We start from the raw sequence: 25,597 nt of genomic DNA, 5'->3' as shown, positions 1-25,597 counted from the left end.
TATATATATATCACAGTGAAATAGGGCGTAAAAATATTAGAGGACAAAACTTTCCGGATAACCTCATATATTTAAATAGGATGTCTACCATTGACGAGAATTTGGATTCATGAGAAAAATTTTATTATTAAAATTAGAACAAAAGTTCTCGAAAATTTTCGTGACCGGTAATCACCCTGTTAAAGACTTTGATTTTGTGTTTTAAGAATAACTCGTCTCCAGCTTTACCTCTCTAGATAATCAATCTTAATTTCAAAATTAAGTTTTATAATTAAGAAGCCAAATTTCGTAGCGAAAAACTATTCCAATATAAATGCAATGATTTTACGCAATGTAAGTAAATGCAATAATTTCGCTAATAAAAGGAGGAAAAGAGTACATGAACTGTTCGTCGAAAGAGAGGTTTAGTTTTCATTTACCTTTTGTCTCAAAATGCTAGCTTCTTGTTCTACGAGCTGTAGCTGTCTCTTTAAGTCTACTTGCAAATCGTTGTCCAAAGATCTACTACGGACCATCACTTTGGAAGCTTTCTTTCTGTAAATCTCGACTTCAGTATTTAGTCTTTCGATTTCTCTGTCTTTTTCAATCATTTTCTTTCTCACCTCGCGAATCTCATATTCTTGTAGCCGAACCTTATTCTCCCAGTAAACTCCAGGGCTACTAGCGTCCTTGGGAAGTTCAGGTAACTGCAAACATGAAATTATGAATATTATTATCTGATTCCTTTTGTAAGATTTGTCTAATTTTTGGCTTTGAATTATTAATTTCTTCGCCACGGAAGATGCCGGAAGTATTGCTCACTTAGCATTACCCGGAGTGCACTTGCGAACCTGATTTACGGCGACGTGCAATATTACAGTTTGTCTAAAATAAGAACTCCCGTAACCATTCGTCTGGTCCCGTTGTGGTGACTATGGTAACGAGGCGTAACTATTTCAAGTAGGTGTGTGGAGCCATTGTTTAGGACAGATTTTGGCCCGGGTCCGGCGAGAGAAAGCTAATCTTTTTCTTCGGTCTATTGTGTTAACCCTAAAGTGAAGAGAAGCTACCCTCCCTGAAATGCGCTATTCTTGTTTCCATAGCAGTAAACGACCTCAAACTGGCGAGGGAGTTCTTACCGTAGACAAACTATACACACACCACACATCCACAGATAGTCGTTCATAGGTTGGGCCACATTAACACACCACACAACAAAGGACAAGCACAGTGAGACGTTCATGTCGCGAGCGGGATTCAAATCCGCAGTCAGTCAGACATCCTGACTGCTCTACCTCCTAGCCGTTTTCATTTCATTAGATGCATGCCATTAGATACGAATCATATAATATATAGCATAACCTAAATTTTACAACTAAAGTAATACGTATCAAACTTAGCCAAATTCATGAGAGAAGAAAAACAAATCTGAGTTACTCACAAAAAAGTATTCTACATAGTTTTTATTATCTTCCCTATTTTACTTCAAGTATTATAGAATCCCTTTTCTACTCAATTTTAAATTTTATAGGTAGGCAATCATTGAAATAGCCCACAATACTCATTATTACTTGTTTTTTTTTCAACACTAAACATGACTATCTCAAAATTTCTTATTAAATAAATGACTAACAATTAAACAATAGTAAAAAGTTTAAAATATCTAAAGTAAAAAAGAAAAAAAATAGGTGCTAGATTACAAAAGGAAAGCAGTTAAGAAATTATATTAAAATTATTGCCTTAAGCACCAATAGCAACTGAGCTTTACATAACTGACACAATCTATTCTTCAAAATTGAAGATCTCAGGAAAGAACCAGGTAAGTGACATATTCAAGGGTATTCAATTATCAGGGGAAAAACAATAAGTGGCTACACCAATGTGAACCATTTCATACGCGTCATTTCGTTCACGAGAGAGAAATGGCTAAGGGGCCGAAACGGTGAGACCAAGACGTTCTGCTTCGACTATTAGTATGTTTAATGTAACGGAATTGCTTTTGCTTTCACTTTTTTGTCATTACAAATGCTCATTAATTTTGAGCATACTTTGAAGGATTTTTATTTCAAACTAAATAATGGTGAAAAAGCAAATAATTATTGTCTCCACCATCTAATAAATCTATTATAAAATGGTTCAGATACCATTTTTTTCTTCTTACCCTGATTATAACCATTCTGAAAATATCCCCTACCTGTATTTTCCTTAAAATCTTAAGCTATCCGTAAAATTTTGATAAACTTTAGTCTAACGAAAAATGTTCTTTTATTAGAGAGGACAAAATACATTTTGCGAACCTTCGCATCAATTGAACAAGAACAGTTTTGCTATAAAAAGATATCAACTATAAATAACTAAATCTACAACATTCGTTTTTAATGTCATGCTACGGAAATTCTTTTTTAAAAAAACTTCTCAGTTTTCGTACTCAAAGATTAAAAAAATGACATAATTTCTCCATATAACTAACTCACTTCAATGAGTGGCTGATTAATGACTTTCTCTTGTAAATACTTCACTTCAGATTGTAGGTTTTCATTCTCTTTTTCAGTTTCATCCAGTTTTCTCCGAATAACTCCCATCTCTTGTTCCAGAAGCTCGAGTTGAATCTTTAAGTTTTCTGCCGACGATTCTTCCTCTTCAGCATCTACATCTTCACAAAAAGAAGTTGAAATTAATTTCACATTTAAATTGATATAACTTCTTCTTTACATTCCACTGTCTGTCATTTTTGGATATAATATACGTTTGAATGTAAAGACAAATGTAAAATTTTTGTTCCCCTTTATTTATAAGAAATACATTTAATTCCGTGATATTCATATTTTTCAAAATCAAGAATATATTTGTTTTTGTTTAATTGTAATTACTATATCGTAGAAATGAAGAAGAAAATAATTCATTATGCAAATATGATCATATATCTTCTTATTGAGGGAAAATTTGCGAAGTACAAATTTGATACATGACTAGTATAGAAAAGGTTTAAAATATTCACAAATTTTTGATCATTTATAACTTTATTTAAAGTTCGATTTCTAATATTCGAGAACCTTTAGTTAAGAAAAATTCCAAATAAGTTTAAAAGACCGTAAAGCATAACATGTTTTGAGATTAAACGGGGTTATCTACTCTTACACTTGGAAGAAAGTCGCTAAATTGGTCCAAAATATATAGTCCAACTGTCACAATGTCTGACTTTAGCTGAAGATTATATGTTTAACTAACTTTATGATTTGATAATTAATTAATAATTTAATAATATTGATTTTAATAATTTTGATGATGATCTACCATTGAGTTTAAATAATTTAATATGAGATCCGATGCAGTTTTTAGGAGTAGAAAAAAATAAAAAATTTTCCTTATAAAATTATCAATTTTATTACTATTTCAATACCACGAGTATTCAATAAAGAGGTGCAAATGATGCAAGTCGTAGTAGCCATCATTTAAATTTGTCACGGTTGACTAAAAATACAAAAAGTGCTTACTAGTTAAATTTTAAAATTTTATTAAAAGAAACAAACTTTGCAACTTTTTATAGCTTATTAATTTAGCTTACTAAAATGAATGCAAAGTCCTAGTTCCAGTGTTTTGATATTATTGGGCACCTGGGCCTAGAAGCGGCCCCTATCTCATTCATCTGGAATTTTAAAACTATTTTGGATGAGCATTGAAGTAAGCAGGTAGTGAAGTTGCTTTTATGAATGTTTCAAGCACTTTGCTTGAATAACTAAAGAGGAATAAAAAAAAGTAAAAGGAGCAGCCTGCTCATAACTATGTTTGTTTGAAGCTGTACTGAGTTGTATCAGAATGAGAAAACGTTATTTTCAAAAGGGTTGATGTAGTTATTTGTTTTGTTAGTTATGATATGGGACGTCAGAAGTGAAATGTCTATTGATCTGTAGTTTTTATTGTTGATATAGTTTTCAAATTAAAAGATTTCATTCAAATGTGCTGTTTCACATTTTATGGCTTAATCGAAAAAAATCTGTTTTTTGTTTGTATACATGCTGTGATAGAGTTGTTATTATGAGGCCTGCAAGTATATTGGTATTCCGGATGAACCATCTGGCACAAGATATTTTTCTACAAGTTATAGTTGCATTTTTCATTTATTACATTCTGTCCTTCTTGGTGGCTTTACGTTATTATATTAAGCAAAACACAGTTCCTTTCATCAGAATAAAGATTAAATGTTTTAATATCATTTAGCATGATAATCAAAATTGACCATAATGAATGGATTTTCTTCGGTACTTATTCCTATAAAGGGGCCATAAGAAAAACTTCTTTTCCCTGTATCTATATCAAAGCTTCCAAATATTGATTCACTTTTAATTGGTACCAAATATTCAAACATAATACCTTGTACCTATATTATTATATTTCGCAACTAGCACTTATTACTAACACTAATTAGGCTTAATAGGTGTTAATAATGGTTCGGAGATTTTCTACTATTCTCTTAAACGAATTAGTACCATTTCTCTATTAATTTTGTTCTTTACATAGTTTTTTTTTTCCTTTTAATTCGCATTTATTACAAAAGTAAATTAAGCAGCATTGGTGTTAAAAATGACTCGTGGCGATTTCTCACTTTCTTCCTAAACCATTTAGCATCGTTTCTCCACTAACTTTGATTTTTAATACAAAGCTTTTTTTTTTATTCCAAATAATATTTACTACCAAGATTAAATAAGCATCATTGGCCTCACTTATAGCATATCGATTTTCCACGCTTTACCTAAATAAATTAATAACATTTCCTTATTATTTTTACTTTTCAGTACTATTTTTATTTCAATTAGTACCTATTATGAAAATTAATCAAGGATCATTCTCGCCATTAATATTAAGCATGGTGGGTTTTTTTCTCCAAAACGAATTAGTTTTATTTTTCTATTAATTTGTTTTATCTGTACGTAACTTATTATGTTGTTTCAATCACTTAGATTTATAAAAGCACGTTTAAAAACGTAATTATAAGCAAAATAAAGACATGGTTTTGAATAAATTCTGAAATACTAGTTTAGTGACGTAGTCCATCGATTATCATTGAGTAATGTTGATCATTGAGTCAATTTGACGTAATGAATAAAAATAATTTAACATTAAAAACGTGCTATAAATTCCTTTTTTCTAATGAGAACTTTAAACTAGAAAGCAATACTGGTGTTATCTTTGAAATAAAAATTGGAATCGTCTTCAATTTAATTTTTATCAATGGCAAGTTCTAAACCTATCAGAAAATTCTATTTCATTCTTCGCTCATCCCGCTCAAACGGTCCGCTGTAAAATGTTCTAATGTCAGCAAACCTTGTCGGTACTGCAAACTATCAGCATGCCAAATTTCAGCTCTCACTGTCAGATGGTTTAGGAGTCTCTAAAGAACACACAGACATACATTCATTTTTATATAGTTAGATTTTAATCAAATAATTTAAAATGAAACTTATCAGATTACACGGAATAAGAGGTGAAAATATTTTCAAAATCGACAGCAATGTTGCTTTTACTCTAACTCATATACATATTCGAGCATTTTTAGACGGCAGAAATAAAGCAATCTGATTATTTGGACATAACGCTATCAGAGGGCCTTTCTTATTTAAGCACTCTTTTAAAACCAAAATGAACACAAGATGAATCATTTTTTAGAAAATACGCCATTGTTTTCTTGAATTTAATGATGCACTTACCTTTGCCCCCCTTCTTATTGCGCATAATATTTGTAAGCTTCTTGATCTGCAACACCAGGGTCTCATTTTCTTGCTCCAGAGCTCCAATTTTTCTTCTGGCTTGTTTGGCCTCTTCCTCGCTGAATTTCAGTTGTTCTCTTAGATCGTTCTCACGTTCCATTGTATCTGATAATTCATGGCTAAGTGTTTCATAGTCTTTGCCTAGGATGTTATCTTTCACGACTGGTGACAAACGACTCTAAAAAAAACATAATATTATATTAGCTGCACTGTGAAAACTGTGGTGCAATGCCTCTCCAAATTCAGCGCTGAAAAACTCCAAAAATTGAGTTAATCAATACTTTGTTTCAAGTTAATACCGAATCGAGCGTTCATGTACAATTTGAGTGATGTATTTAAATCTAAGCAACGATGCTGGAGAATACTGACCCATTTACACAATTTATGAATTGTTTTGCCTCCGAAAACGCTAATTTAGGCAATGTTTGGATAGATTGTTTACTATGGATTGCCTACAATGAAGAACGAGAAGATGTAATTTTTTAGTTGTCTCGTACGCTGCTGAACATTCCAGAGAAACAGAAGTTTACTGCTACAAAAGGCATTTAAGTTTTTAGTTGTTTAATAAAAATAGCATTGTTCTCATAAGAAGAATTACATAAATTTGTCCATTATATTAAATAATTTTATAATATTTCATTTCTATCCACTTTTACTCTATTAAGGCTAATTCAAATTTGTTTTGACTTTCTCTCTGTTATCTGTGTAGGGTTGATAAACAAACAAATTTTTTTTTCCAAGTGCATTCAAAAATTAGTGCATGCATGCACAATTTATAGTTCTTGTTGTAAACTGATTCATGAAAATAGCTTTACTGACTTTTAAATGGATTATATCTTACTGTCATACTTTGTTGCCACATGTTTCGGTGTTACGAGACACCAAAAAAGGCATCGAAATAAGTGTTATGGAACATTTGTAGTGCTGACTACACCCAGAACTTTTTTTTTCAAATGTATTTAAAAACTAGTGCATGTATTCGCAATTTATAGTTCTTGTTGTAAATTGCATCTCAAAAATAACTCTACTGACTTTTGAATGAATTATATCTTACTGTAATACTTTGTTGAAACATGTTTCGGTGTTAAACGAGACACCAAAAAGGGCATCGAAATAAATGTGATGGAACATTTGTGGTCTTGACTACGCCTAAAACTATCCTAGGTGTTTCTATACACCGTTTTTGGTATAAAATGATTGCTACCATTTGTGCAGTGTAATTTATTGTTTTATAAACTTTCAATTAAAATTACAAGATAAAAACAAATAATTTTAAAAATATTTTCATGCAATAATTACAAAAAATAATTAATTGAGAGACAAGATACAAGAAGAATTTTTTTAATGCGTGTTTGACTGTGACAATATAGATGCTTTCATCAAGGCTAAAGTCAGGCACAAATATAAAATCAGTGTTCTCTGTCTGGTGAATAATATGTTGAAAACTACATAAACTTGTAGGTTTTTTAAGTTTTATTTCGCTCTTCATAACAGTTTGTGAATCGACAGATTTACCTAGTTTTTCGCAGAGACTCTCAATTAAAGTAAGTAAACTACATAAGCTTGTAAGCTTTTTAAATTTTATTATGCTCTCCATAACAATTTGTGAATCGACAGATTTACCTAGTTTTGCACTTCAATTAGAGTAAGTTTTCCGATTTCAAAAACTAAAGAATCTCAATTAAAGGATCCTTTTTAGCATAAAAGAAAAACTTATACAATGAATACTTGAATGTTTCATGATCACGTGTGCTATGCTATTGGATTCTTTCATGTATTATTTTAGTTTGGATTACTAAGACAATTTTTTGGACCTAATTTTTAACCAATTTTTTTCTTTAACTTCCCATACTCTTCAATTAAATACATTATGCATAAGTGTCGTATACCAATGTAAATTTAGTTACTGAATTTAAGTAAAACAGTGTATTGTATTTTTATCTAGTGTTATATTATGACATTGTTTAGGGCTATTTACGCTAAACATTAGAGAGAAGAGTGTTTAAAGTTGAGAAAGTTGCTTTTAATATTGATATAAAGTTTTTATCATACCCATTTGCTTGATTATTACGCACGTGATACATAATGATAAAAATCTTTGAATTGTTCGTTTTGAAACTGTTTTTTAGAGCAATAAAGAAAGTTAAGTTGAATATTGATGTAAAAATATTTACATTAATTTTTAATGAACGAAAATCAATTTAAATATTTATAAAACTATGAGAACTTTAAATTTATTTTCCATTAACATGCTAGCGTAAATAGAAAATAAATTTAAAATAATTTTGGAAACTTTGTTGATTAGTCATTAGTAATTTCATAATTTAAGAGAACAAAGTTTGATGCCAAGAAAATGTGGTCAAAATTATAAAAAAAAAGGTTATAAAGATATAAACAATGTTGTGTATCCTTAATATATTTAGATTCTTGCAAAAGTGAAGTAAAAAAAGTATGCATAATTGGGTTCATAAACTTTTATTTCAAAAGATAAAATTAAAAAGTTTTAAAACTCTGACCGATATTAAGATTTTAAAATCACCTAAAACCAGTTTATTTGAGGCCGAAGCTTAACCCTTTCGTGCCGACTGTCACAAATACGTGCCAGCATAAAGCCGTATTAACCAGGGTAAAAGGATAAAACTGGTAATCAAAGTAATTCGTCAGCAGTTTACTTGTGGGCGGAGTTATAATTGTTTAATTTATTTAATTCACCATTACTTTGTTCAAAATAAAATTATTTAGTTATACTTTGAAATAACATTGATTATATATATGATTAAACTAACAATAATTAAAGTAAAAGCAAAGTAAGTCTGTCAAATTAGAAACGACTACATTTAAGTTACCATTTTTTATTTAATTACATCCTGATTCTGATTTTGTACGAATGCTTTTCTGAATCATCCGTCCCCAAGGGGTTAAAGACGAGTGCATACGATTTCCGCACGACGATAAACTGGTTTTTGATGATTTTAACCCCGGATTTGCTATTTCTGACTTCAATATTGACACGTTATTATTTTAGAAATATTTTCGTTCACTTTAAATGTTAATTGACATCCTCTAATGTGAACAGTTTGTTTGGATTTAATTTTATCAGGATACTAAAAATATATAAATTGAATGCGGTCATTACGTTAAACATTTCATAACATTAATCAGCATATTTCTCTTTAACCTTCCTTAATGAATAGTTCAAAACAGATACACCTTGATGATGTTAAGAGAGACACAATTGAAATTTTCATCAAAAGAAAAGACTAGAGCGCGATATAAATAAAAGATAAAAACGGAAGAAAAACATCAGTCACCGAATAAGCAAATCGAAAAGCAAGTGCAAGTTTTTGGGTTATTTTTAGTGGCAACAAGCAACATCCTTGGCATAATTCCATATGACATTGTTTAGCGGCTCAGACGACCGCATTGAAGTTTGGCATCTATTGTGACACAAAAGGACATTGCTACCGCGTCAACACTTTCATTCCTTCAACCATTTCGTTTTTTGTGGAAGTTGCTGAAGGAGAAAATTATACTGATTAATCTGAAACATTAAGTCAGCATTCCTTTAAAAACTGTTCAGCGTTTTATTTCAGATGTTTGATAGAATGCTGATAATCAGGTCGGAAAAGCTGGTTACTTAATCGGTAATTTAAATTCTTGAGGTTGATTAGAAACGCCGTTTAGGCACTCAGATTTGAATCCATTGCTTTAAATGAGTGATCAGAATCCTTCCATTTGTTTATCAATTTGGAAACTTATTCAAATCCATTCCTTTGAGTCAGTGATTAATATTATTCCATTCGTTAATCTATTTTGATACTCATTCGAATTCATAACTTTGAATGAGTTATCAGAATCCTTCCATTCGTTTATCTATTTTAAAACTTATTTGAATCCATTTCTTTAAATCAGGGATGAATATCATTCCATTCATTAATCTATTTTGATACTCAACCGAATCCATCACTTTGAATGAGTTATCGGAATCTTTCTATTTGTTTATCTAATTTAAAACTTATTCAAATCCAATTGCTTGTAAGAGTGATCGGAATCCTTCCATTTCATTGTCGATTTCTAAAATTATTTGAACCCAATAGTTTTGGAGAATGATCAGAATCCTTTCATTCCTTTATCTATTTTGAACCTTTTTACGAAACTATTTGTTTTCCTAGGAACTCTGAATTTAAATTAAAATTATCAATCTTTAAAACGTATTATTTAATACGCCATCATGTCAGTTGCTTTTACAGTACTAAGTGCTATAAAACTAGAAGAGTTCTCAGCGAACTGATACAATGTAAAACAAATTATAGCACTATATCTCGAACGACACCGCCATCCTTGTTCTTATTCCTTCACTTGTTACACATCTCCTCTACTTGTATTTTGCTTTTTCTTGTTTATAATTTACCGATTTTGTCTCACGCATTTTACTTGTTCTACGTCTGTACATAGTCTTACAATTCATTGTATTTAGCCTTCGATTTTAAGTTTTATTATTATCTTATCGGATATTTCTTCATTGTATTTTGCTTATATTCTGACACCGATTACTTCACTTGGACGCCTTTATTCATACGACACTTCTGGCATGGTTTTATTGACCTCTGAGTTCATTTTTGACCTCACTATGTCCCCTCCCCCTTTTTTCCTGTCCATTTTTTTTTTATCGAACACTTAATTAATTCCGTATCTCACGTTTCGACTTCTATTTCAGCCGAAGTGATTAAAAATGATTTTTTTTCATTGACAAATGAAGTAATTAGAAATTTTGTCCGAAAAGTAATATTGGTGAGGTGATTTAAAGATATTTATTGATACGATCAGAACATTTAAAGGTTTTAAAATAGTCTCCTGTCGAGAAAGGTCGCTTCTAGTGAGATTTCTAAGAATAAAGTGTGTCATTGTGAGCTTTTTCTGGAAAACCACGGCAGTTAAAAATTTCAAAAAGTGAAGACTCTTACGCTGATATGTTAATATCCAAAAAATGCCTATAACTTATTACTTTTCTATGACATATATATATCAAAATTCTACCACTCTAAGCTATGAAGTGGTATCTAACAAAAAATTTATTTCTAATAGCATCAACTACTACTTTTAAAATTTTTCAAGGCCCATGCGAACCCTTTAGAACCATGGTGCAAACCACTTTGACATTGTTAAGTATCCGGAATTAATAATTAATATAATTAATATTCTTTCATGGGAATTTTTAATTAAATTAAAAATGTTTGAGTCACCTTTTTTTTAAAGAAAAATGGCGCAACACAAGTATTATGTTGATCAAATATTTTTTGGCAGAAATATGACAGTTTTATCTACAATTATAAATTATTGTATATGGATCTGAAGTCATCATAGTGCTTTTTTATCCTTTCCGGTGCTGGGTAGCAACATTTGTTTCCCAAATATTGCAAACCATTCAAAATGTAAAACTATTTGCTCCTATTTATAGCAATTACTATTCTTCAAACAAAAAACTTCAAATACATCTCTTTCTTTGCTATCACTTTTTTCCCATAATTATTAAAAATACTTACTTGAAAATAAGCCTTTTTTTTCGCTGAGAATAAACAAATTAAAGCCCAGCAAAAAGTGACAGTACATTTTTTATAACGTGTGTGGACATTTTCTTTTATAATTAAACTCTTTAGCCTTCAAAACCGCACTCAGATTCAAATACAAACAAATTTTATGTACTTTCAACTACCTTTATATTTACATACTTTATATTTACATACTTTATTTAAACAAATATAAAGAGGACCAGCCAATTACTTTATTGATCCCACTGCCTGCTTACTTCAATTCTCAACACAACTCTGTTCAACTTCAAACAAACATAGTTTAGAGCAAGCTGCTCATTTTATTTTTTGATTCCTCTATAGTTATTCAATCAAAGTGCTTGAAACATTCATAAAAGCAACTCCACTGCCTGCTTACTTCAATGCTCAACTAAAATGGTGCTAAAATTCCAGATGAGTGGGATAGAGGACACTTCGCGGCCCAGGTGCCCAATAAAAACAAAACACTAGGATTACTTTGTTGTGCTTTAAGTGATGGCGAAAGGTGAATTAAGTAGTTAACTACAGTATCACTTAAACAGTTATTTCAGTGCCACTGGGAAAAAGCTTTTTTGATACCCGTAAAATTTGTCAGGTATGATTAACCCATTAAAGCTTGGTCTATGTGTAGAAAACACTTGAAAAAATTGGTAGAAGATATTTGTGCATGCCAAATGCATATTGCTTTGTGTTATTTACCGCGTTAGAATTTAATGACGCGCAGTGAATAGACTTCAGATTTATGTATAAATATGTGGATTTTTTTTACATTTTTTTTATAACCATGGTTGAACAGTCGACCCGTTTTTGGGTTTACGACTACTGATGCTCAACTCCGTAGCCTTGTAATTTTGAACCAACCCGGAAGACAAGGAAACTTCTTTATCAGTACCGCTATAGGTATTGATTTGCATTGGGAACATGGAGGACTTCGTGACTTGGCAGATTTAACGCGCATCAGTCACCATTTACTACACGGGGAGTCTTCGGCCGGCTGGGATCGAACCCACGACCTCTTGGACATGGGCCTAGGGCCCTACCAACTAGGCAGAAAGGGAACAGTCACTTATAAACAAATGTTCCAACATTAACAGTTAACGTTGGAAGTCACGTGTATCTCGATGTATTGACGCGAAGTCATATTGACGGATTCATCGAACCCTAGCTGTCATAGATTTATAAGAATAAAATTTGGAAGTAAATTGAAGAATAAGAGGGGAGGGTCAAGCAAAAGTTATAAACGTAAAAGTTACGGAAACAAGTGAGGAACTGACTCTTATTCTCTCTCGTGTACTTTTTTTAAAACCATAAAAACTGGAAGTTCAATTATTAAATTTTTTTAAATTTATTTCCCCGAAATGAAGACATTTACGTTTATCAAAACGTATTCATAACATAAGTAGTTACATTTTAATTTGAAATCGTACGTAGACAAAATTTTTAGTGGTACATTAGATCTTAATGTCATACCTCAGAGCTTATCCAGGGTCGCCACTGTCAACTAAAAATTAAAGAGGTGACTAATAAAAAGCTGTTATCTATTAAAAGAGATAAAAAAATTAGCAGACTTTACTAGCCTCATTTTTTAACAGTTTAGTATTCAAAGTGGACATTAAGAGAGTTTTTGTTTTAAATATGAATAATTTGCAATGTAAGTCGTGATGGTAGTTACGATTTCAAAATTGAATAGAATAAATAAAAACGAAAAGGAATTTCTACCACTTCTTACATTTTTAGCCACCCGTGTCATCCCTGCTTATCAAAAGATACGTTTTATTGAGAAATAAGACAATTACCTTCAATAACTGAAGTGAAGTTACGGAAGTGCGATACAAAGAGTGATTATAATCAATTATTCGATTTTGAGTTTATTGACGCAATTATAAAACTTAGTCCTACAACTGCCTTTTTTCCTCAGTGATGAAGTTTTATCAAATGACCCCTTTTCAAATTAATTTTTCAGCACATTGAAATGAACTGTATCACTCTGCACCGTAGAAGCCTTTCAAAGAGGGGGGGAGGCAAGGGAGTGATGCAGGGAATCAAGATGCTTGTTGCTTTTCATCACTGTTTGTTCATTTGGATGTACCGTAAATATTGTAGTAATTATTCCCCTATTCCAGATTATTTTTTGAACTTATCCTTTTAGTGTATAATCTTATCATGTTTATTATAATCTTATCATTAATTTACTTACGTAATTGTCTCACCACCCTCTTCCCTTATTCCGATTCAATTTCGATGAAGGAGCAAATAGCGCTCTGGGTACTCTGTACCCTAAGGTACTCTGTACTCTAGGTTCTCTGTACCCTAGGTACTTTGTACCCTAAACTTAAATCGGTTGATACGTTTTACTAGGTGTTAAGCAAACGCAACGAAAAATGAATAAACCATGAAATAAATACATAAATGTATGCAAACTCTTATGAAGTTCTCAGAATAAGTTAATAGTTTACTTTATATGAAATATTCTCTGAGAATTATTACTGAACTATCATCGAAAAAATAAATAGGCTCTCAAACTAGCAAGGACTTGATAATCAGAATAACTATGATTTCTCGTTGTAACTTTACTGTGTAATTAATTATCTGTATGTATAATAACTGTGCTAATTTATTCGAAGTAAGATTTTAAGTAATATTCTCCTTTTACGTAAATATGAGTAAGCAATCTTTTAAAATATATTCAAAATGTGATTTAAAAACTAAAATGCAATAATTTTCTTCACAGATATTGATAAGCTACATCTTAAAAAAAGTAAATTGGCTCTCAAACTTGCAATGACTTATTAATCATAATCACGATGATTTCTCGTTGTAACTTTAATCTGTAATTAATCAGTTGTATTAATTAATTCGAAGCCAGATTTCAACTAATATTCCCATTTTACATAAATATTTTAAAATTTATTCAAAATGTGATTTAAAATCTAGCATGCAATTATTTTCTTCACAGTTATTGATAAGCTACTTCATATAAAATAAATAAATAAAAAATAAATAAATTGGCTCTCGAACTTCAGAATGATTTAATCAGAATCATAATTCAAAATCATAATCATTATAACTTTATTCTGTTATGAATCAGCTGTATATATAACTGCATTAATTAATTCGAAGCAAGATTTCAACTAATATTCCTATTTTACATAAATATAAAATTTATTCAAAATGTGATTTAAAATCTAGCATGCAATTATTTTCTTCGCAGTTATTGATAAGCTACTTCATGTTAAATAAATAAATAAATAATAAATAAATTGGCTCTCAAACTTGCAATGACTTGATAATCAGAATCATAATGATTTCAAATTATAACTTTATTCTGTAATTAATCAGCTGTATATATAACTGTATTAATTAATTCGAAGCAAGATTTCAACTAATATTCCTATTTTACATAAATATGAGTAAACAATATTTTTAAATTTATTCAAAATGTGATTTAAAAACCAGGATGCCTTAATTTTCTTCACAAATATTGATAAGCTACTTCATAAAAAAAATATGTTGTTTACATCATAAATTGCTCTTACGTCAAACCATTTTCTAACCGGATATACATAAATAATCCAAAAATAACCGCTTACCGTCATAACCGCTCCTAGTTTTATGCGATGAAGTATATTTTTAAAGTTTCCCTCATGAGATTACTTCTTTAAAATGTATTTAACGACAGCATTTGGAGAGTTGTTTCATGCTACAGAAACGATTAATAAAAACCGTCGATCAGAAACTCGAGCATATTTTAGCCCTACTCTCAGTACCTTATCTGCCATTTTTGCTCTCCAAATTATTTCGCTTTTAAGGGCTTATTCGTGTTTTATGAAGTGTTAGACTCTATTTAAAAAGATAGCGAATCCTATTTCTAAAAAAGAATTTAAGAGCTACAGTTTTTAAATGAGTTGTTAAGAGAGAATTTATAGCATATTTATCGTTGCTGAGGAAATAATTCTCTTCCTTTTTCCCTTTTCGTTTCTCGTCATTTCTACGTGCAAAAATTAGAATAGTAGAATTTTCTCATAAGATATTGTTCAAATATATATATATATATATATATACCAGTCACTTCAAGGGTTTTCCCAAATTTCATTTCAATAAAAAAAATCGTTTGGTAGAGTTTTCTTTTATATATATTGTCTTTTATATGTATATATATATTCAAGGGCGCCGGCAGCGGGATGCAAAAGGGTGCACTTGCACCCCACTGACTTTTTTTCTTTAAAACAAACAATTAAGGAGATACAGAAAAACAATTTTGTTATAAAATTTTATATATTTTTATTCAAAAACAAATAATTAAGTAATTATTGATACATAACAATTAAAAAATTGTTCAATCAAACAAGAATTGTAATCGTCTTGTTTGCTGTCCAAGTCAGTTTATAACTTTTTCAATGAATTCTGAGTCATCTTTCATTCTTTTGTAATGCACACTGAGCATGCACAAACTTGGCAGATATCTAAGTTATATTTTTTAATTTCATTTAATAAAATATAAGTAATATTATATTTTCCATTAGTTATTTGGTTTAACAAAGGTGTAGAACACTAACTGACCTATCACAACTGTAAAAATTCATCAACACAATAAACACCAATGTTAAGCGTGCACAAACACGTTAGTATACGAAACTACTGTTTGTAGTTATTTGTGTTNTATATATATATATATACACTCTCAAAATATAAATTTTAAAAAAAATTCTAAATATTTATTAAAGAAATATTTGCTGATCAAAATTTTAAGATATTTAATAAAAAAAATGGAGGGTTTTTTTTTTAAATAAAATACTATCATTAAAAAGTAATAGATTTACTTAACAATTTAATTTATTTATTTAACGAAATATTAAAATATTCATTTTCTGTAGACAGTATGGGGTAAAGTATTAAGTATCTACTAACAAAAGCATATATTTCACCATAGGATTCAAAATTTATGTATTAAAATATTTAAAAAAGAAGACGCTTATTTACATGATTACGTGATAAGTTCACCCTTTTGCTATATTATTGAATAAACTAAAGAAACTCAATCAAGATCTATTGAAAATAGAGAGAGATTGTTGTAAATCAGTTGACATTAAATGTTGCAATCTAAATTCGAAAAATAATCTTCTTTCTATTTTGTAGCAGAACCTTAAACTGGAAATGTTCCAACTGACGAATCACAGAGATTTTAAATGAACTAAAGTCTTTATCACTTTGTTCTCTTCAGGGGTTTCAGTAGCTTTTTCACTTATCTTCATGATAATATTTTACCATTACCTTTAAAAATTGCGAAGACTAAAAGTTAAATCAGTTATTCTATTTCTTATAAAGTTAACTTCTTCAGAACGACGAGTCATAAATGCATTCGCACAGAATCCGATTTAGAATAGAATAGAATAAAAAGCAACAGCTTATATGTGGGCGTGGCTAGATTGATAGACTTATTTTTTCTAACTGGTCAAAGAAGTTTAGTTATTACTGTAATCAAGAGAATCGAAGTGTAACTACATAGATTCCTAATTAAGCCGCGATGACTCAGGGGATAGAGCATTCGCTTTCCAGTGAGGTGAACCGGGGTTCGATCCCAACGGTGGTTGGTCGATGCGAATTCCACATCCGGCTTGCACCGACCACAGTGTTGACGTGAAATATCCTCAGTGGTTGACGGATCATGGGCTAGAGTCCCCTTGCTGCCAGGCTAACCGTGGGAGGTTCTCGTAGTCTTCCTATCCATGTAACGTAAATGCGGGTTAGTTCTATCAAAAAGTCATCCACGAAGGCAAATTTCAGCCAATACTTGATCCAAGAGTTCCCTTGTCTTCTGGATTGGGTTCAAAATTACAAGGCTACGGAGTTGAACATTAGTAGTCGTAAACCCGAAAATTGGGTCGGCTGTTCAATGACGGTTATAAAATAAAATAGACTCGTAATTCTCGTAAATAATCAAAATTCGTATGAAAAATAATGAAAATAATCGAGAAAATATCGAATAATTGATATATATATAATATCGAGTAATATGAAATCAAATAATAAAAATTAAAAATAAATAATCGATCCGTAGTAACATGCCCATATAGAATGTTCTCCTTCCGATGCGATGAGCCAACGTTCGAGTCTCAGCGTTGGCTGGTCGATACGAATTCTGCATTCGGCTCGCACCGACCACAGTGATGGCGTAAAATATCCTCAGTGGTAGAAGGATCATGGGTCAAAGTCCCCTTGCCGTCAGGCTAACCTCGAGTGGTTTTCCTCTATATGTAACGCAAATGTGGATTAGTTCCATCAAAACGTCCTCCACGAAGGCAATTTTCTCCCAATCCTTGATCCAGGTGTTCCCTTGGTTTCTGGATTGAGTTCAAAACTACAAGGTTACAGAGTTGAACATTAGTTGTTGTAAACCCAAAATTGGGTCGGCTGTTCAACGACGGTTATAAAATAAAATATAAAATAGTCTTTATTTTGAACTAAGTAGCGGTGAATTAAAGACATCAACTATAATTAACCCACCTACAAATAAATTGTTAAAGAAATAGCTGGAAAATCAATATCATTTGTTTTTACCTTGATTGTCGTTACTTTAAGAACGCATATATAACTCTTGCCTGTCTCGAAGAGGTTAAAATTGCATAATAGATTGAATTGCATACTTGCATTGTTAAGTTGCATCTCACATGATATTTTGATTTTTGGATATGTAATGGAGGAAAAAGTATTTAAATTTTGTTATCATTCGAAAACATTTTTATGTAAAGCGGATCAAGTTTGGCAACTCTGTATTCCAGTAAATACTGTCTCTATAAGCTCATTATTTTTGAAAATGAACTAATGCAGGGTGTCTACCGGTCTCGAAAATTTTCGTGATCTTTAATCCAAAATCGACGTTTTCGAGGTTGTATGATGAATCCGAAATTGAGAAATAGGAATTAGTTTTTGAAAAGTAGTGATTATATGAATCACTTCAGAGATTTTTGATTGAAATTCTCGTCAACAGTAAAGGTCTAGTTATATTTTAAGTTGAATCCTTTAACCATAAGCGCAGAATTTTTATCTAACACATTTTTGTCACTTTTCTCCTTGTTTTGTATTAATATAAGTCAAAATAAGTGAAAAATATTACATTAAGCATTTTAGTAATTTTTTGTTTATGAAATACAGCATAAAGTATCATTGTTTTATACTGCGTTTAAGGTAAAATCTTTCAAACACGGTTCCCTTACAAATCATAATTTTGCTTTTATTTACAGTTATTTAGATCTCAGAGAAATAGTTATTCATCACTGAAATTTCTTTATTTTTCTTCAAAATATATTATTAATAAATTTTTAAATATGAATGAAAAAGAATTTCTAACTACTCCTTTCGGATTTTATTTTTTAGTATAAAAAATAATTTCGATTATCCAACAAACTTTTTTAGTAACTATTAGACTGTTTGTTATAATAAAAAAATACAAAAATATTTTTTACTTGTAATTAATTAGAGAGAAAGAAATATATATGAAAGGAACACTGGTATCCCATCTGCTTCAAAGGATAAATGTTGAACCAAGTTTTACATTGTATAAGATACGCTAAAAAATACGCCAACAGAACAACCGTACGAGTTACTACTGGTAATTATTATTTTACAGGAAAAAATACGTCTACGAAGGTGAAAGCGCACTACATAAGTTAAGAACTTTTCAATCTGACCAGCACACTGTGGGCCAGAAAACCATGATCTTTGTCAAAAATTAAATTTTCAACTAAAATATGCGTAGACAGTTTTAATATAGCCCAAATTAAGTATTCATAAGGTTTTTTTAATGTAACTTTTAAATTTTTATTTCAAAAATATGTAGAGGAATTTCACCTTACTGTTACACTTTTATCAGAGTAATTAGTCTGAAATTATAGTGCAATTTTTCAATTGGTTGGATTAGTTAATACTCCTGACAAACTTATAGTTTATATCTTATCATTTGACATTTTACAATGTTTGAATGACTTTCGAAACTTAGTTCCAAAAAGTTCCACGAGGTAATTAGCTAAACTTTTTTTTGTTGTCTTCTTTGAAGTTTCTTCTTTGGAAAAAACCTGCCCCATTTTGCCCGTATTGCAAGGATGAACTAAATATACCGAAAAACTAAAATTTTGTTTTTTTTTCATGTATTCGCGTTATTTTGTAATATTACTTCGGAAATATAATTTGTTTTTCATTTTTAATATAAAATTACGAAAATTATTGTATTTTCATTGCTGTATTTAATTATTTAAACGTGCTATATTATTTTTCTTATTTTTGCTCGCCATATTTCAACCGCCATTTTGTTTTTTTGGATATTTTTAATATATTTCAAAATTTCAACTATGGATTCAATTTACCTGCACATAAAAACCCCTAAATAAAAAAACCCAAATTTTGAAACAAATTTTATCGAAATACTAATTTTGGCCACGAAACCTTGGATACTGACCCACTGTGCAGCATTTAATTGTACTATCTGCCGTTAAACCTTTTTTCATGCTTATTTTAACTTATTTGATTGTTTAATTCATTTAATAAGTATCCATATCTTAAAATATCTTTTTAAAGTACATTTATTATATATGCGAAACAAATTTAACTCTACAAATAAAAGTATTCTAAATTTTAATTAATGTGAAAATACGAGTATGTTTAGTTGTATTGTGAGCTGTGTCTAAAAACTTTTCTAGTACAAACTTGATATTTGTTTCAAAGATTATCCTAATGCTCACTTAAATTTTGAGAGTATCCTGATTAATGGTATTAGGACAAAACCTTGTCTGTTAACCTAATGGTTTGATTAACAGTTTAAAATCATTCTCAACTCAATTTTTATACTTAGCAATTTTTACTATTTTCAAAAAAGGATTTTTCAAAGTGTTAGTAATATGCAAATTTAAAAACCTTTACAGATAAGTAAGATAGTATGTATTGTTACAACTTAAACACAGCATTGTATGCTGGATATTGTTGTTAACTCGGTATTTGGAGCGAAGCGCCACCAACCAATTCATCTACACTTTGTAAACATGTACTATAAAGTCATATATATTAATAATCTTATGCTGAATCAGCATTGTATTGAACTGTATTAAACATCTGTGCACCTCATTGCCATTTTCCCATTCATCTTTAGCTTGAACTTTGTGATGTTTCGATGAGGCGATGGAATGCAAATTAATTAAAGGAGTATTCATATGGATAGATGATCATTGAGTTCCGACTGCGTAGTTATATGCAGTAGGGTGATAAGATTACAAGGTAAAAACATGAGGTGTAACTTGAGGTAAACTGGTATGATGGAAACGAGGTTATTTATATGCTATTGATGTCGAGAATATGATGCATCACTGCAATAGTATGCTGCTATTGGTCTGATTCAGCATTGTATAAAAAATCATGCCGTAATATATGTTTAATAATAAGTAGAATGATATAAACCAGGGCTTATAAACACTATATAAAGATTTAACCACATTTTATTAATTTATCAGTTACCAAAAATATTTTAATAACTCTATGTACATATAACCGATGCCATTAAGTTTAAAATTTTTTATATTTTGAAACGAAAAGTAAACTAAGAAACTTTTAAATCTTCATAGCGAAATTAATACCATTTTTTGAGTTTTTTTTAGTTGCGTATGAACCCAACATTATCCGGTTTTAAGTTGTTTTGAACAAGTGTAATAGTTTCCTATCTGTTAACCGTTATAAATATTTCGTAGTACTTAGTTTTTAAGCTTAACCCTTTAATGGGCCACTTATTTCTAGTAAAGGTAAATAAAGTATTTTTGAAATTGAAATTGTTTTAAGAATAGTAATTGATTTAAGGAAAAAAAACTCATTTAGTTTATAAAAATGCCATTTTTTTGGTGTTAAATATATTTAACACGACCTATTAGGAGATTATTGACTTTTATTTTTCTTTATTTTTAAATTAAATTTTATAAATGATACATGCTTCAAAAGGAATTATGTATTTTATAACTTTTATACGTTTTTTTAAACTAACAAATTTTTACCAATTTTATTCAAACGCACTTCAAGAAAGCTGAAGTTATTAACAAAGGGAAACCTAAATTAAAAGTGGTAAAAAAGTGGTGGTAAGTATACGTCCCACGACCTTCAAAGGGGTTAAAGTGATTAAAAATTCATAAATTCACTTAGATCTTAAGTAATTTCTTTTGAATTATTCAACTTACAAATTTGGTTAAATTTATATTTATCCAATATATACAAATAAAGCATTCATATACCTTAATGACAGAGTGTTTGAACCCTGAAAAAAAATTTTTAAAAATCTTTATTTATATTTTTACTTACAGTCGCATTTCAAATTTCAATTATCTCCAGGAAAATTTAGAAGAAAAAAGAGTATAAGTTGGAAAAAATACATTATAGCACGAATTTTGTTAAAAGATACGAGGGAAAGATTAAAAATTATTTCAAAATAGTCCAAAATTTAAATAATATTCATGGCTGCCAACTACTAAACTTTTTGCAAAATATTTTATGGGGTGGTAGACAATTAAAACCTGAAACTTTCAGAATTTTTGATATTTTCAGAAACATTTTATTTATTCTCACCCCGAGAGAGCTAGAACAAAGTGACGTTTCATATAAACTATTGAATCATTTACATGTTGAGGTGTGGAAAATAACCTTTAATCAAATTTGTATAAAGAAGAATCATACATAAAAACATATGCTTAGCTAACACCAGAAGAAATTTTCCCAAAAGTGCAGAAAGTTGGCAGCTCTGCGATATTTAAACTATGAATTCCTATTATTACCTTTACAACTATTTAAAGGACCACCAACTACTACGCTTTTTGCAAAACGTTTTATTTTATGGAAGACAATTAAAAACTAAAACTTTCAGAACATTTGGTGATTCGAAACTATGCTAAAAAATTTAAAGACTTTACCACAAGACATCATTAGTTTTACCACCTTTTTATATAAACTTTTGAATAATTTAATTGTAGTAGTGTGGAAAAAAAATTTAAATCAAATTTATAAAACAAAATTTAAAACACTAAAATTTAAACTTAGCTACCACTTAAAGAAATGTTCCCAAAATGGGTAAAAAAAATTGGTCGCCCTATGTTTAGAACAAATTCATAACATACGTCTGAACAATTACCGTCTTTAGTATTAAATTTATGATTATTAAATTCAGCATTAATGAAACATACGTTATTTATTACTAAGTTGCAAAATACGCAACATGCACTACATTTCATGATTATGAGTGCATCTATTTATGCATGTTTTTATGTGAAAATGCTGCTAAGAATTTTAGTTCTATCATTATTTATTGCTAACCTATATTTCATTTGAACATGGAAACATAAGCTGATATAAACATGAAGGAAATCTGTCACAACGAACAAATCTTGTTGGGTGCACCATTTGTCACCACAGAATATTTGGAAAGAAAATGTTGCTTTTTTTATGATTTGCTTTTGCTGTCTGCTCAAGCTATCTTTTAACAGTTGTCGTAAAACAAAAATCAATGTGAGACATAAAGTGACGTCATCCATTTTGTAAGAGTAGAGCATATCTCACCTGTGACGTTGGCGTGACGCTTCTTGTACCACCTCCAGAAGTCTGACGCAGAGCATCGTTCTCAGCTTCCGCCCTCACAAGAGCTTCTTTCAGTTCTTTAACATCCTTGCTGAGGCTGGATGTCAAGTTACGAGCCAAAGAAAGCTCTTTTTCCAACTCCTTGAACTTGCTTCTATCCACGTCTTGACGAACTGCAGCTTGGTATTCTCTAACCTGAGGAGAAATATAACTTGAATTGATTAAGAAGCATTTTATAGCACTGTTGGTGAGAAGGAAATAAAATATGGCCAGATTTGAAACTTTTTTCGAAAAAATATTCTGCAAAACTTAGTTCGACTAAAAAAAATTGCTTCCTAAATATAGTTTAACCTTTTAACGCAGAATATTTATTAAATATGTTTATCTAAGTTTTTTTCATTATTTTGTATTAATTTAGAACAAAATAACCGTAATATATTATATTTAGCATTTTAATAATTTATGGTTATGAAATACAGCATAAAGCACCGGTGTTTTTATTAGCGTTGAAGGTAAAATCTTCCAAACACGACTCCCTTCCACACAATAATTTTTCAAATTTTAATTTATTTGCAATTAATTAGATCTAAAGAAACAGTTAATTATCATTGAAATTTCTTTAATTTGCAAAATTTAATTATTGATAAAACACCGGTGTCTTTATCTGCGTTGAAGGTTAAATCTTCCAAACACGGCTCCCAACCACACAATAATTTTTCAAATTTTAATTTATTTGCAATTAATTAGATCTAAAGAAACAGTTAATTATCATTGAAATTTCTTTAACTTACAAAATCACTTGTTAATAAATTTTTGAATACGAATGAAAAAACTTTTCAAGGTAATTTTTTTTTAGAACTTATATTTTTGTCCAAATATAATTTTGATAATCTAACAGATTTTTTAGTAATTATTAGATTGTTTTCATAATTAAAAAAAACTGAAACATATTTTATTGTAATTAGAGGGTCAGAAAAAAATATGAAATGGACACCGGTGTCCCATCTGCATCAAAGGTTTGACCACGAGAGTTCATTCAAGCATTTATTTATTATAATACAGAATGTTTTTCAATAAAAAATTCGTACTTAGGATCTATAAAAGTTTTGATCCATTGCGATTTACCTCCAAAAAATATTTCTTAATTATAAATTGAAAATTTTTACCATATATACAGGGTTGCCACAAGCGACTGAAAATATTTAAAGTGGTAAAAATTCAATTCAATTTTATTTTTATTTATTATTTCTTTAATTATTAAATCGTAAGTATCACTAAATGAAATAAAGTACCACTAAATGTAAATGGAAAGTCATAGACTAACATTTCAAATTACTCATATTTTGAGCAAATACATTCACTTTCAATGGGAAACTGAAAAATATATGCAGTAGAAATCTGCTAATTTTATTCTCTTTTATTAAACATTTTAAATTTTATTGGTCATATCATTTTGCATTTTTAATTACCCTTGGCAACCCTGTATATTATAGACTAACGTTCAGTTGATTATTCAGAAAGTGCATTTGATTATTGCCGTCAGTTTAGAAATATTGAAACAAATAATGACTTTTTATTTTGGAATTTTAATTGATAATATATTTCGCCTCTCTCATACTTAAAACACACTATTATGTACACCACATTGTCAATTGCTTATGTAGCACTATGTTCTATGTAACTGATGGAAGAGTTGTAAAATATTATATCAGTGTCTTTATAACTACCATTGCATTGCACTTAATATTTCCCAATCAGAATAATTTTTGACAAGCATCACTTTCTAAAATTAGAAAAATATAATAAAATAAGTATTGCTTATTTACTTTGTCTTCCAAACTATGGCGATCTAATTCCAGAAGCTCGCATTTTTTCTCTGATTTTCTTAGCTTGAACTGCAGTACTCTACAGTTCTTGGTAGCCGTCTCCAGCTCTTTTTTGAGACCTCGGAATTCAGAAGCTTGATCTTCGCGGAAATTATCATGTAGTTCTTCAAGTTCTTGTTCCAAATCTCTAACCTATTGCATGAGGGAATCAATTAATGATAACTTTTAGTCTGATTTTTCTGAAAAATAAGTTTGGCAAAACAAAAATTAGTTCATGTATTTCACATTATTGCACATTTAGAATCTAAACTTATTTATATGACGCCTCTATTGCATTGAATTTTGCTAAGTTTGTTATAAATTAGTTTTGACTGTACTTGGCGTACCGTGTGAAAGTGTAATTTCAATTAAGAAACAATTTTTCTCTGTATGCTTCAATTTTGAAGAAAACTCAGTACAAAAAAATAAACATACCAAAGCTGAAACTCTAAGAGCAGATGAAATAGATGAGGGGAAAATTTATGCCACCATCAATCGTCATTTTCAAAATGGCAGTTAAAATGTTTTCGAAAAAATTGTAGAGTTAAATAATCTTGATAGCTAGCGATAGCTTATTACTGTGCTTATAAATAAAACGTTGTATATAAAGTATCACAACAATAAATAAACATGATTATTTTTTTGGAAAAAAAAATATATCTACTGTATAAATTCTATGTTAATGTGTGTCTACGTAAAAAAAAAACGAGAATTGTATTTCGTACATTGTATCTATGAATAAATTAATATTCACATATTCCAAATTATATAACTAAAAAAAATTTTTTATATATATATATATATATATATATATATATATATATAC

General features: G+C 29.8%; 1 protein-coding gene across 1 annotated transcript in view; it reads right to left on the bottom strand.

Moving 5' to 3' along the window:
* The window catches only part of LOC107455690 (uncharacterized), a gene marked incomplete in the record, with an annotated part of 93,926 nt that overhangs the window by 37,440 nt on the left and 30,889 nt on the right, over positions 1-25,597 (bottom strand). Inside the window, 3 exon segments of the mRNA XM_071185941.1 lie at positions 420-686; positions 2,454-2,632; positions 5,685-5,892. Coding sequence (XP_071042042.1) covers positions 420-686; positions 2,454-2,632; positions 5,685-5,892 — 654 coding nt within the window.

The sequence above is a fragment of the Parasteatoda tepidariorum genome, chromosome 9 (assembly GCF_043381705.1).
Source record: "Parasteatoda tepidariorum isolate YZ-2023 chromosome 9, CAS_Ptep_4.0, whole genome shotgun sequence".
In the NCBI taxonomy this organism is placed as follows: Eukaryota; Metazoa; Arthropoda; class Arachnida; order Araneae; family Theridiidae; genus Parasteatoda; species Parasteatoda tepidariorum.
Note: the sequence above shows the minus strand (reverse complement) of the source record. Positions and strands in the feature narration are given on the sequence as shown.